At 37.8% G+C, this 14,656-nt stretch overlaps 1 protein-coding gene and 1 long non-coding RNA gene across 2 annotated transcripts in view; both read right to left on the reverse strand.

Annotated features, from left to right (window-relative positions):
- Positions 1–14,656, reverse strand: part of PTPRN2 (protein tyrosine phosphatase receptor type N2) — a 630,571-nt gene that overhangs the window by 555,629 nt on the left and 60,286 nt on the right. Inside the window, exon 2 of the mRNA XM_064385950.1 lies at positions 9,166–9,216. Coding sequence (XP_064242020.1) covers positions 9,166–9,216 — 51 coding nt within the window. The remainder of the gene's footprint in view (positions 1–9,165; positions 9,217–14,656) is intronic.
- LOC135279153 (uncharacterized) lies at positions 10,509–14,288 on the reverse strand. The gene is made up of 4 exons (XR_010346481.1): positions 14,060–14,288; positions 11,404–11,481; positions 11,209–11,326; positions 10,509–10,549 (listed from the first exon to the last, which is right to left on the reverse strand). It is a non-coding gene; the product is annotated as an uncharacterized LOC135279153 (long non-coding RNA).

The raw sequence follows: 14,656 nt of genomic DNA on the forward strand, positions 1-14,656 counted from the left end.
TGATAGAGAAACATCAATTGCAGCTCAATAACAGAACCAAAAATAGACATTTTTGCCATTGAAAAATCACACAGTGGGTAGCTGTTCACAATCATACCTGTCCTGTTACTTCCAGGAAAAAAATGATGATACAACCTTATCTCTGGAAGACTCAGTGAGGTAATGCAGTCAAAAATCTAAATACAATCTTAAGACAGCTAACATTAAATAGAATAAATTAGGTACACATTTTAAACCTCATCATAATACTGCAAATTCATTACTAACACAAATGTTTAGTGCATTACATTAAAAGCATTTTCCATTGCTTGAATGAGTACCTTGAAGAGTTACGAGTCCAAACATGAAATGTTGTATTCCTTTACTCAGCCTCAACACCCACTGCAGTTACCAGCCTTAAATCACACTGATCCTACCACAGGGCACTGGAGGAACAAGCTGACACAGCAGCAAAAGCTACCAAATATTCTCAACTGGTGCAGAGCAGCAGCCAAAGCTATTTCAGTAAAGACCAAATTACAATAAATAGTTTGGGACCATAAAATATATTTATTGTTCTGCCTGCCTCTAGAGCAACTTTTGTTGCTGTTGCCATGGGGTTGGAGGGAATGAAGGAAAACTCTGTTCAAATTAAAGGCTTGGAATGTCATATAATGCAGGATGACTTTTCATTAACAAGTCTTTACCTGTTAATCAACAGCACCATAATTAGTTCATTTTCAGATTGTTCCTGTTTATTAAATGAGGACATGCAACAATAAAAGCCTCTCACAGTTCTTTATTACAAAGCTTTTGTTCTAAGCACTAGAATAAAGAGAGGATATATTTTCTCATTCACTTTGGAGGAATCCATCCAAATCAAGAACCCTAATGGTAGGTACACATCCTGGGAAAAACCTTCTTTTTTTTTTTTTTTTAAAGCAAATGTTGAACCTCTTTAGTAAGTCTCTTCAAAATAATCATGATAATTAAAAGGTATTTTTGTATATTATACATTTATGGTTTCCATGTGCATATAAACTCACAGGTCCTTTAGAATATTATAAAATAATACCTTCCTCCTTGGCTTCTTACTTGACAAAATGGATGTCAATAATTACTGCATATATTTTTCACACACAAGCTGTCTTGAGAAAAAACAAATCCCTATTTCATGCAGACTCATCACTTTTGCTCTGCTGCAGTGGATACACTTTCATGTGAACCATGTAGTAAGGTTTTCTACTAATTTCTCCTGTAGTCTCTGAGAAGCTGCTTAGCCAGGCCCACATCATCTTCCCCTGAAATCCATAAATATTTTTTTCCTATTATGTTTACTGTCTAAAGGCAGACTGAGAGCCAAAAGACTGTTAGTGCTTGTCAAATGCTACAAAGTCAGAAACAAAATGATGTTCACTAAATTATTATTGCAAGGCAACAGCAGTCAGGTGATGCAGAGTTTGTGCAGCAAACAGGGTGAAGAATTTTAAAAGAATATTTGAAGAAAAAAAGACAGAAAAACAGGAAAAGAAAATGACATCTTCTGCACAGAAAAACTTGTAGCTGTGAGGAATCATCCAAAAGAATGTTATTCAGAATATACTTAAGAAATCTACAGCTTTGCCTCCTACACACTCAAGAAAATGCAGAGTGAACAGTCATTCATTAATGTCCTTGCAAAACTGGTACATTTTGAAAATATATTTGATTCAGGACGTCATGTCTTCAGCTTATGTACTATAAGACAGGATCATTGGAGTTTTAAAAAAAGAGAGAAGCAGCATGAATATTTTAAGAAGCACAATTTTCCCAAGCAGGGGATGAGTTCAAAGTTTTCTAGCCTGTCTTCTTTCAGACACTCCTATCAATGCCTCAGTTAAATACCAAAGTATCTCAGTAATTAATCTGATTGACCTAACTAACCACTGCTACACTGAGACTGTAGTCACTGATATTTAGGGGACAAAGGCAAATACCAGTTTGCCTTCTGACAGAGGATAGATGAAGCCCAAAATAAGCAAGTAGTTGTTAAGCTCTTCATTTTTGGAATGATATATTTTTAATCAATTTATGATTGCTAAGTAGAAGGTATCCTTTAACACCACGAGAAAAGGTCCTGTTTCACTCAAATCTGGGGCTGCCCAAAAACCACAATATGATTGTGTATCCATCACTGCCAACTCATTTCACATCTCTTTTGACAATTTTTGTTACTACCTTTTGTTCATAAAAAAAAAAAATATATGTTTTCTCTTTGTTGGTGGTGTTTTGGTTTGTTTTTTTCTTAGTAAAGGTGAAGAGCTAAAGAAAAAACTGTTATTCTATTTTTTCAAAAGATATAACCAAACATCTTAATCATCACAAAGTGAACCACACTCGCAAATGTCTCTTGACAGAAGAGGAGGACAAACTATGATGGATTTAGAGCAGAGGCACCCTGCTGCAGTGTCACTCCAAACCAGGATTCATTTGCTTTCCACCTCATTGCCAGAACATTATCCCTTGGTGTTCTCTTCTTCTCTCCAGACCACACTGTCCTTTTCAGGCTCTCATGTTTCATCATTCATCAGGCTCAAACCTTCCTGAGACTCCCTAATGCCTTTATCAAACAGGCTGTACTTTTCCATGACCTCTCAAATGTTAAAATATTTTTTTTTAGTGTAATAAAATAGTGAAATAGGGAACATCTCTGAACATGCCCAATGAACGTGCTGCTATGTAGCTTACCCAAAAGGTGTTAACAGAACATGATAAAAACAATATCTCTAATACACAAATATATTTTCATGGAACATTTAGCATGCTAGCTTAACATATGTGTTCAGAGTTACCCTAAATTGTATATATAATGCCTACATGTCCAAAAACAGCAGAAAAATAAGATTTGGTTGTATTTTTTTTAATTAACATCTCCTAAGGCTGAAGACTTCATATCACCTCAAATATTTCAGGGAGAAATAATTTTTAAAAAAAAGAAAAAAGGCAACTAGAAAAAATCAGAATTTTAATCCTACTTAATATCAGACCATTGCATTATATTTCAGAGATTCATCCACCTTATCATCCCAAATGCATAATTTTGAATAGAGAGATACCAGACAACTATTGTTATTCTTCAGTGATGTCAAATCTTCCACCACACACACCCCACATCCCCCCAGTCAGCAGCGGGGGAGGTGGAATCTTATAATCAAAATTCTTGAATTGAACACTAAAATGCCCCCAAAATCACTCAAAACCACACTGGTTAAACGATTTTCCTACAATGCTTGCCCTGGTTCTGTGAAAGCCAAGAAAATGCATTACCACAAGTTACAACACTAAGATAGAACTAAAGCTTCCTTATGACAACGCAGCAGAATTCTTGCCTGAGCTCTGAGCAAAAGCAGGTCTGCCCACATGAAATAGCACTGTGCAGCACTCAGCAGCTCCAAACCTTATTTACTAGCACAGGCCATGGGAATAGAAAGGATTACCTATGGCTGGTGGGAGATTTATGGCTGCATCTCACACCTGGTGCTGAGCAGCACACTGCCAGTGAAGTCAGAGCAATGCTTTTCTGCCCTGCAGGAGCTGCAGCCTGAGATTCTCCACAAAAAGAACCCCCCACAAAGAAGTTTTTACAGACAGCTCAGGCAGTGGAAAACCACAGCTGCTTTATCACACCAAACATCTTTTCCTAAGAAGAGTAACTTCACCTGGGATCACTACTCCAGGTCTAATGCCAGTGGTGCTGGGCATTTCTGTCCCACCATCACACAGGCAGCTGTTTTAGCACCACATTGAGACAAACACAAGACACAAATACACAGTTTGGAAGACAGATGGGGCTTTTTTCAATGAGAATAAAACCCCACCACACTGTTTCCAAGTAAAGGAGATGAAGTCACCACTCCACTGACATTTTAGCCTTAAGACTTAAATGTTAATTTTTCACCTCCAGTACCTCAAATATCTCAGAGGAAGTTAAGAGCTAACACACAAGAGAACACAGGCTAATGGGAAATTGGAAGTCTTCCTCCCAAACCATCTCCATTTCATGTAGTTGCTCCTATTACACAACTGTCACACAACCTAATGAAGAACAAGTGTGGGGAACAAAAAAATTGAGCTCATTTCAATCCTGGTGTTTATTTCCACAAACTTGTTTCAAAAGGTGTATGCATTGCCTTAAAAATTATAAAGTATTCCTAATAACTGAGACACCATCTTCATATCCACAGATTCTCAGGAATATTTAGGTGTTAACTCACCCTTGATTTCACTTTAATGAAGTGTGTAAATACTTCTAGAGATGTATTTTTAGAATACCATTATACAATGGCAGATTTTAAGCTTTACTTCTTCTTGAGTACCACATAAGATTGTGATTTCTTCTGACATATTTTTTAAAAAATTATGTTTTAAGTAAAGTGTCAGACAAAAAAAAGTCTCATTACTTCATTGAACTGGTACAAAAGAACCACTGGGAGTAAATCCTAATATTTAAATAATTGGTCAGGTTTTTGCAACAACAAAACATCCACATGCAAACATACACACACTCATTTACTTCAGAATTTGGATAAGAAAAGTCATCAGGTGGTATTTGAACTTCAGCTATTTGTGAAGAATCCCCATATCCTTGAAAAACATATAAATTTTCTACAGACAATATATAATAAAGTGCATGCAGAGGTACCACTTAGTGTTACTCCTCAGAAGTCTGAATTTTGTTATGACAAGCACTGATGCTCACTGAAAGGGCTCAGAGAGCTTAGGCCCAGATTTATAGTGTCATTTGACAAAAATTCAATAGCTTTTGGAGAGCAGTGCCTTGCCAACGCAGATGTTGCCGCAGACATCTGTTAGTTTAACAATGCTGAGGTGCATCTCCCTCTGCAATCCCACCCTACCAGGCAATGGTCTGGAAAACCTCAAAGCGTAACACATTAAGTTCAAGAAACCATTTCAGGGATCCTGACTTCTCTCCCTTATCATCTGTAGCACATGTTTACCGTTTATGGCTCATCACCAGCACACGCAATCACTTATACTCCAAATGTTCAAGGAGCTCTGGAGCTGAGGAAGAAAATGCATTAATATTCTGAACTACCTGCAGAGATCCGGGCTTGGAAAGGTTCACGATTTTGCACTGCAATGCCTGGGTGCCTCTGCCACACCGTGCTAACCTAAGTCCCTCCTAACAAGTGCAGCTTGCATACATAAAGCAATATTGATTCAGCTGTGCAGCGCTGTTTGCCCAGCCTTTCAGAAGCACAGCTTCTCCAAACACTGCTGCAGACATCAGAGCTGTCTTCCGAGGAGAGGGGAGGTGTTTGTCAGCCAGGCTTGGCTTAACGGCGCGCTCTGCGCCAACGACTGCATTTAATTAACTTTCCTTGGTTGGCCTCACAGAGTTGTTTTCTACTATCTGATCTTGTCTGCATGAACCCCATTCTGATTTCATGCAGGAAGGAGGCTTGCAGCCACAGCCTCTTTCGTAAATAAAACTGCCCTGACTTATAAAGGATCTGTTGATAGGAGCAAAGATATCATGGTATCCATGCCCGCATAAAACACAGCACAAAACTGCTTTCTGAAGCAAAATATCTGGAGATTAAAGCTAAAGGAAAGAATGCCACCCTTCTGAATGAGCAGTTTAGACAGTTTAATAAAGACAGGACATAAGGGATGGTTACTTTGAAATGAGCACTTTTATCTGTACCACATGGAGTCTTTCCTAGTGGCACTGCTAGAATTAATAGCACAATTTCATGAGAAAGAATAAGAACTTGTCTTTGTTTTGCTGTTCACAGGAGCCAGTTTGTTTAAACCTTCCAACAAGAAAGATAAACAAGCTGATGTTTTACATGAACTCCTTTATCTGTCACTTAAAATGCAAAACAAAACATGACATATTCCTGCTTATCCAGCTGTACTAAATTTAGCATATAAATACAAGGACTGTTCAAGGGTAAGCAAAGGATTTCTGTATCAGAGATCCCCTAAAAATTCCTTCTTGATGCTTTTTTCTTTCCTTTTCATATAAACACATTCTAGGCAGAGCTGTTAAAGAAAAAAATACACTCACAAGTTTTGCTTGAACTTCTAACCCAGACAGCAAAGTGTATGTGAAGGTGTGAAGGCCATATCCCTCTTTACCCACAGCTGTGTCACTACACATACCATCACTGCAAATACTATTCCTCATATTATTCTTTTCCTTCTACACATCTTCTTTAATTAAGATGTTATTTGCTTCCTGTTGTATCTGTAACATCTTTTCAGAATTTATTGGTGGGGGGAAAGCATTTCCAAGCTTATAGTATGCCAGGTTACTTCCTATCAGACTCTGCAGCTCACAGGCATATTCACCTTTCCCAGCAAGCCTTTTTAGCTGCAGGATTTCAAGCTTCAAGCATTTTAGATGGGTGAAAATGTCAGTTCCTCCAACTCTAAGAAAGAAGCAATGATGTACCAGAAAATAAATAAATTACATCTAAGCCACTTTACCTCTCAAAGTCCTGGCTTTGCAAAGGAAGTGTCCAGGAAAACTAACTCAGTCTTTGTGCATGGCTTATCCTTATGCCATTAAAATTAACATGAAACAATATGTTCCTTTTTAACCACTTGATGAGTCAGTGCAGCTCAGAAAACTGATAAAAGGTTTGTGGAAATAAATTAATATTGCATGAATGCTGCTGGAGCTATTAAACAAGCATAAGCAAGAACCCATCACAGAAGCCAAGAGACCTTTATACGATGACAGAAAGTGGCAGAAAAGTCAACAATCATTATTACAGCAGGTCCTTCGCCCTGAAAAAATGGCTTGTGACCTAAACAGATGTAAGCAGCCCTTATCTCTGATATAAACAGTTATGCAGCTATCTCACATCTTACAATTCTATTACATTGCTTTTAACAATACAAAACCCATTCTTTCAGCACCATTGTTTTTCTTCACGGAAAGGAAACTTTATCAAAATCTTTCAGTAAAAATCTCTCTTCAGAAGAAATGAGAAGGGAAGAAGAGTAGGCTTTTTTTTAAGCTATGAAATTGCTCAGTTATTGGTGTTTTGGTTATGCATTCACAAGGGATGCATGAAATACACTGGAAATCTACAGCTGATGACAGATATGAGACAGAAAATAGTGTGACTTAGGTCTTCAGTAGGCAAATGTGGTCAGTTTTCTCTGCCTCTGCAGAGAAAAAGATCAGAATTATCAGCCTTCCTGCAGGAGTCAGAAGCAGAACTGCAGATCACAGATGCTACCAAAAAGCAGCTGCTGTTTCTTACCCACTTTCACACTGTACTTCAGAAATACCCACTTGTGTGACAAGAAAGGAGGCAAACCTTTTCAAATCAAGCCCTGCTTCTGAGCACAGTGACCTCCACAAACTTCAGCTCCTGAGCTCTCAACCCAGCAAAGTGCTCAAATTTTAATATACCAGAATTTCTGAAAAAATTCCAGAGCTACAGGTGAATCAGCAGCACTTGGGGCAGGAAAAAATGTGAAGGATTGATCACAAGAGGCCAACTTCCTTTCTGCTACATATAAAAAAATTCTGATTGTACATTGAAGTATTAAAAAACTATCTCCCAGAGAGCCTGTTCTCAAGAATGGTTTATCCTCACTTGCATCAAGGACAGCATTTTAAAATACACTCTAGATAACATATGTCCAGTGGGACAAAAAAAGAATGAAATATTTTACAGTTACCTTAAACACCTGGAAGTATTTTTTCAAAACAAGATCAGACATTAGAAAATATCATTGATCAACTGTCTTATTCACTACTGGCATTTCTTTAAGTTAGCTGTGCCAAAGTATGAGTAGTTCTATAGAAAAGGTCCATTCAAATTCAAAGATACAACTTCCATAATTTAATTCTGCATGTTAAAGAGTGTTGTATGGAGATTTGACAAACTGCATCTTCATTTAAGAAAACAAGTAGAGCAAGAAGTTAGAAAGTTACATTTATAGGAACAGCAAAGTCATCAATGGAGATATCCCTTAAAGTACAGAAATTGCTATAATCTGTTGCATTAATTCTCCACTATGCATTGTCTGCTACAATAACAGTTGCCTATGATTAAACCTGCTTGCACTGGGGAATACTCCAGCCTAAGCACTGGAAAATATTGATAGTCAGCAAAATTCCACCTGTACAGATCTGCCACTGCCCTTCCTGTTGTCAATCATGGGAATTGTCAATACAAAAGTCTTATAAATTTACATTTCTCTGATGTTAAACACTACTGGAAATTTAATCTCGTTTAATCTTAAATGTTCATTAGCTAAACCTTATTAATATCTTAATTTATTAGTAGACCCATATTATTGTTTCTGTGTTTGATGGAAAAAACTTCTTTACAATATGAAGTCACAAACAATAATTTCAAATACAATACTTAATTCAAAAAATTAACCGCCTTATTACAGGTATACACATTGCCATATATTTCCATGTCAAAAGACAGTATTAAAATGACCCCCTTCCTCCTTTCATCACATATACACATTTTATAACAATTATTGTTTCAAAGACCCCTCTCAAAACATCCTCTGTCCTTCATTGGGAATGAAATCATTTCATATAGCACATATCCAATATTCAACTATTATTAGAAAACATCTTTTGTCCTATTCCATTAGCCTCATTCATATGGTGTGTTGGTTTTCTTGACTTACTGAAAATAATTTATGCAGGACAGCAGAAGAAAGTTGTTTCTGCATAATTCAAGTAAAATCACAGAAAAAGGAAGCAGTATAATCAACAACTGCAGTGTTCCTTTGAGAGTTATTTCATTATTATAAGAAATAACAATCTTTTGAAGAAGAGGACACTGATAATTACTCAACATCATCCTCTAAAAAGAGGAACAAACTGAAGGTAACAAAACAGTTATTTTCACCTGTATTAGGACAAATTAAATGTTAGCATATTTCAGTGTGCTTAATTAAACTAAAATCTCTTCCACATAAATGTAAATGGTTTTGCTTAAGGTTGAGAGAATGTTTGTTTATTTATTTTTAAATCTATTCCATTTTTTTCTAACTGCTGAACAGAACAGTCATACCTGGCACTTTTCCTTTTCCCCTTCTTCTCACTCACACATGTATTTGGTTTACTGAATCAAACCTAGACCAATTACAGAGTGGAGGACAGACCAAGCAGCAAACAAAACATGGAAGACTTACCATTTACACAGACTTCAAAAGACTTGCAAAGGTCATCCTCAAACAGGCAGCCTAAAAACACAAAAGAAAGGGAAAAAATTAATACAGGTTTCAAACTGTGGATAATTAGTGCATATTGAAGACCTGTTAAATGCTCTGAAAAAGTCAGACATTTGGTTGGCCTTGGGAGTTCAGACTGGGCAGTAGAGGAAGTCCAGAACAGGTCTGATTAGACAGCACATCTTACTAACTGGCTATATCCAGAATAACCTTTGAAGTTTTTCTTCCTCTCATTTCTCTACTGAAGGTTCAGTTTTTCCACACATCTCTCTCATGAAGCAATTTGAGGGACTTTATGTTCTCTTAATTTTGAGCACATTATTATACCACAGCACAGTAATGCTGCAATGCACTGCAAGAATATACACCAAGAAACCAAAATCTTGCAATACCGCAAGAATATACACCAATAAACCAAGAGCATCCTGACAATATTGCCACAGCAATGAGACAAGCCTATAAATCAGCCTATAAATTGCTCGGATTAAGCCTGGATTTAGTAACTACAACCACATGACTTCAGGAGTGCTAACTTTTTTGAGAAAGGCTTCCAAATTAAGCCATCCCTACCAACACCCTAATACCTCACAGACAGCTGACAAATACTGATAGGATATATTGATATGTCCATTAAAAATATCCTTGGATTTTTTTGATTTAAAATAGTCAATTTGATCCCAAAGTTGCTGCTTGATGAGCTCCTACTGCAGAAGCTCTACTCTTCACCCTAGAAACTTCATCCAGGCTGGCAATTCCACCACTTTCACTTGGGCATATCTTCATGGACAAAGGATTCTGTTCCCTTGTCACCAAAGTGTTCTGTTCCCTTGGTGTCACTAACCAGCTATTGAGACAATAGTGATTATTGCTTTCATCCTCAACCAAAATGAGTCCCTGCTGATAGTTGTGAAGGGAGCAGGGAAGTGGGCAAGCTGTGCCTGTGCTGTGGTCACTCCACACTGAGGCACAGGGAGGAGGATCAGGTTCAGAGGCACTGTGAAATATCCTGCTCCTGTTAAGGGCACTCACATTGTTTACCCAGCCAGTAGTTTCTTTGTTTTCTGACAAGCCTAAAGAGCTAGGACTGGAGCAAATCTGAGGAATGAAGCTGTATGTTGGACACAAACACAGCCCTTAAGAACACATTTTCACAATTAAGTCTTTTCATTTTCCTGGAAAATGTCTTATTTATAAATGGCCACACAGAGTTATGATATTAAACAATATTGAGCTTTTCTACACCTTGCATCAAGAAGCCAGCCAGGAACTACACCAGATCCAAACAAATGAGCAAATCTTCTCTCCCCAGCCATGCCTATCTCCATGAAAGCACAAAGTACAGCACCTCTAATCACCAGGGAGACCAGTGGATTATGTAAGATGTCCTTAGAGAAAGAACTGAAAGGCTCAGAACCCTCTGACCATGAATTACCTGGCTCCTAATCCTGCTAAAAGAAAAGTTTTGGTGAGATAGAGTGACTTAGGAATTTCTGAGAAGCCTTTCAGCAGATAACTGTATCAGCACATCATTAAGCCTGAACTAATATGCTGTGTCTCAGCAGGATTTAGCAGCACATGCTAGGTCTGAGCCCAGCTGTGTGAATCCAAGACATGCTGGAGAACCAACAGGGTCTTTCACATCCATCCCACATACACATAACCTTACACAGATTTACAATATGCACATGAATAAAAGAGTTTTCCCATTCTTTTACCCATGCCCCAGTACACACACAAACTGTGGTTTGTAACATATTCTTGAGATGTGGATGATTTTGGTCCAGACAAGTCTGCTGTAAGAACCATCTGACCTGAAAGAGTGTCTGGAAACTCACTGAAGATACCTGACTGCAGCCCTGCTACTGACCCAGCCAAGCAGGAGGATGCCCGAGCTGCACACTGACTCATAAAGGCATCAGACAAAAACAATGAGAGGCAGTGACCAAAACACATCCCAGAGAGCTCACAGAACAAGAGCCTAATTAAAAGAATAACAATGCTCACCTTAGAAAGGCATTCTTGCAGAAAAGAATAATAATAAAGACTTCGAGCACCAATATAAACTAGACTTGGAAATGTATACTTCAGTGTTTCTGTTTCCAGAAATCTGAAGTTAACTCTTCTAAAAAAAAGGACAAAAATCAGTATTCCTTTTTTTTTTTTCCCTGAGAGATTAAAAAAATAATTAAAACTAGAAACCTGAAATATCTGTGTCCAGCAAAATGCTGTCATGGAGGGAAGACAGGCAGTTTTGTAGTTATTTCCCATCCTGCAGTGCTGGGGATCCAAAAGGTGTCAGATGAGAAGCTGCAGCCAGGAATATTTCTAGGGGAGTGGCACCTTAAAACAGTGGCAGGTTCACCTGACTCTACTGATTTGAAGCACCTGGGAGCTGGGATTACCTCCACCTGCTGTCTGTAGCCACCTGCCAGAGACAGGCCATCCTATAATAATACACTGATAGTCTCAGAAGCAGAAAAATACAGATACAAAATGAACAAAATGGGCCTGCTTAGGTACAAAGAAATCAACAGTCAAGGTACCTCTATACAGAACTCTGATTTTGGTTTATTGACTAATAAATATTCCACAAAAAGCACAAAGGAAAACTGGCATTATCATCTTTTAGCTTCTCTTTTAATACCTGTTGTTTATTTGATGCTCACTGTAGCAAGAAATCTGATGCAACCAAACTTGTGAATTCATGTCTTGGAGAGCACATTAACAAAGTCAATGCACAGTAAACTATATCCATGTAGGATTACTCTAAAATAGACAAGGACCTCCAAAATGCCTTGAAAAATATTTTATTTCAAGTTATTTATTGCTAGAGTTGATTGTTATGCATATTTCACCCAACCAGTCAATATGCTAATTTATCTACTAATTTATCTTCTTCTATTTGCTGGAACACTAAGTACCATATTTCATTTTAAATATCACCTACCCACTATTAGTAATGGTGGTAATAAGTCAGCTCTGAAGAGTGAAGTGGCATCATCTCCAAAATATATTTAATTCAGTTTATGCCTTATGGGAACAAAATTACATTGCATTTTCTATCAAAAATATCTCCCAGTACACATAAACTGTTGCTACAATACTTTCAAACACCAAACCTAAAGCCCCAATCTCACTTCACACAGCAGCCCTGAAATAACAAAGTCTCCATATAATTATCCAGCATACATTGCCTTGCTAAATGTAGAATTTAAAGAGTTTTCTTACCTAACTTGCATTGAAATTCAACTCTTTATTAACACTTGCATGGTCTCCACATCTCAGTAGTGACAAATCAGGTTAATCAGGTTAATATTCTGTATATAAAGTACAATAGAGTACATTTACACGGTGCATTGTTAAATAGCCACAAGAAGAGATTCCATAGGACCTTGCAAATTCTTCTGCCTCCCTTTCCTCCCCCTCTGTATCTCCAGTGCTGTTTCTCAGAAAGGCAGCAAAACATAATTACAAAATACTGCTGCAAGTACAGGACTTAAAGTTTATATTTGTTTTCTTCAACTTATTCTTCTCAGGAGACACTAATAAAACTATTTCCTTCTCTTCATCATACAGCAGTTCTACTTTCCTAAAGAAAAAAATAGGAAAGTTTAAATAGCACTGGAACATATTGTTTGTTTTGACTTATATGAGGAGCCTCTGAAGGTTAGAACAGTCAAGGCAGCAGATGAAGCCACTTGAATTTCATCTAGAAAAAACTGTAAAAATTCTCTTATCAGGAAAATATTTTTTTAAAAATTGACATTGACTGATGATTCAAATAGATTATATTATGTTTATTTCTCTGTCCTTTCCCCCTGTTAACCAACTCATGATGATCCTAAACTAAACATCTCTCCCAAGAATGCCATCAATCCTGTAAGCATTTTTCTAAATTGAAATTTAAAAGTAGGTCATAGACCATGCTTATCAAAAATTGTCTTATAATCATCAAAACAAAAAGACAAAAAACAGGCAAAACCGGCTCCATTTCTTCTGAAAGTGGAAAAGTACATACCTTTTAAATATTTTGTGCTATTGAAGGATCCCTACCTTTTCCTTTTGCTCTCTTACTACAACTTTCATGGAAGCACTTAATGTTTCTTCACATCTGCAGACCTTAACAACATCTGGCCCATCACAACATTTCAGCCAGTATATGTTCCCTTCGTCAAAATATGCCAACCATCTTTAACATTTTAATAGTCTAGAATGAAAGTTCACCCCACATTTACCTGTTTATTTCACATTTGGCTGCAAGACAAGGTCAGGAGACCTTGCAGGGTGAGCTCATCACTGCTGGGGAGGGTAAGAAACAAGGAAACACCTGGGCAGACCAATGCCTCCTTGGGTGTTTAGCCCCAGCTGTGAAAGACTCTAAATAGAGTCTTATTTTCCTATAGTAGGATTAATAAATGTGGTCCAGTAATTACATTTTAGAATTATCAACTCACACAACTGGGATAGCTTTAATTGAAAAAACCAAGATGATGCCTAACAATAATGAACAATAATCTGAACACATTGGTAGGAAAAATGAAAGAAGGTTTATTGCAGAAAACTGATGGGAGAAGTCATCTGTTTGAGAGTGAAATATTCTGCTCACTAATAGAGGTGAGAGATAAATTTGCTCAGTCTGCTAAAGCTGTGATCTATTCAACACATCCTCATCTGTCTGCCATACACATGTGCTTAACGAGTCTAGAATTACCCAAAATTGCAAGAATGTCTGGGGAAAAGGTACTTTAAGCTGATCACAGGCTTTAAGCAAATTTCATCCCAGTTTCCTAAACCCTGGGGTTGCATAGGTATGTGCACATGCAATGTAAGTATATACTTATTAGTCAAAGCTTACCAATTACCTGCGAAAAAAACCAACTGATTAACTGCCTCCCTTACTTTAGCTTCATTTTAGCATTCACTATGATAAAAAAACAGGATATTCCTTGACCCTCCCTTTTAAATTTTCATTCTTATCCCATTTACTCCTTTTTCTGTTCCAAACTCCTCCATTCTCTTCCTGAGAAGTGTTTCTTTTTTAACTCCTTCTCTCCAAGAAAACATTGTCCCACCACCAGGATGCAGCTGCCCCTCCCTGACCCTCCCAAACACACGAATGCCATTCCCAGGTACTGCCCCTCCCTCCTTTCACTCCTGCAGGTGAGCAGCATGATCACTCAGGATACTGTCACCTGATCAGTATTGACTGCTGGTAATTTCTCAGCCCAGTCCATCCCTGCCCACAGGTGCCCTCCATTTCCCTTCCAGCACATTCAGCCATTCCCCATCTACCTCCCTTCCAGTGTGACTGGGAGAGAGCCAAGAGACAGGAGGTAAAAGGGCAGAAGTTGCTCTGTCTTGCTATCTCAGTTCAGAGCAGGTGTAGGTTTAGTTACATTCTGCTGTTTCCTGAGGTTCTCAGGATATCCAGAATGTTCCACACTGAAAAAGA

Source organism: Passer domesticus, chromosome 1 (genome assembly GCF_036417665.1).
Source record: "Passer domesticus isolate bPasDom1 chromosome 1, bPasDom1.hap1, whole genome shotgun sequence".
NCBI lineage: Eukaryota > Metazoa > Chordata > Aves > Passeriformes > Passeridae > Passer > Passer domesticus.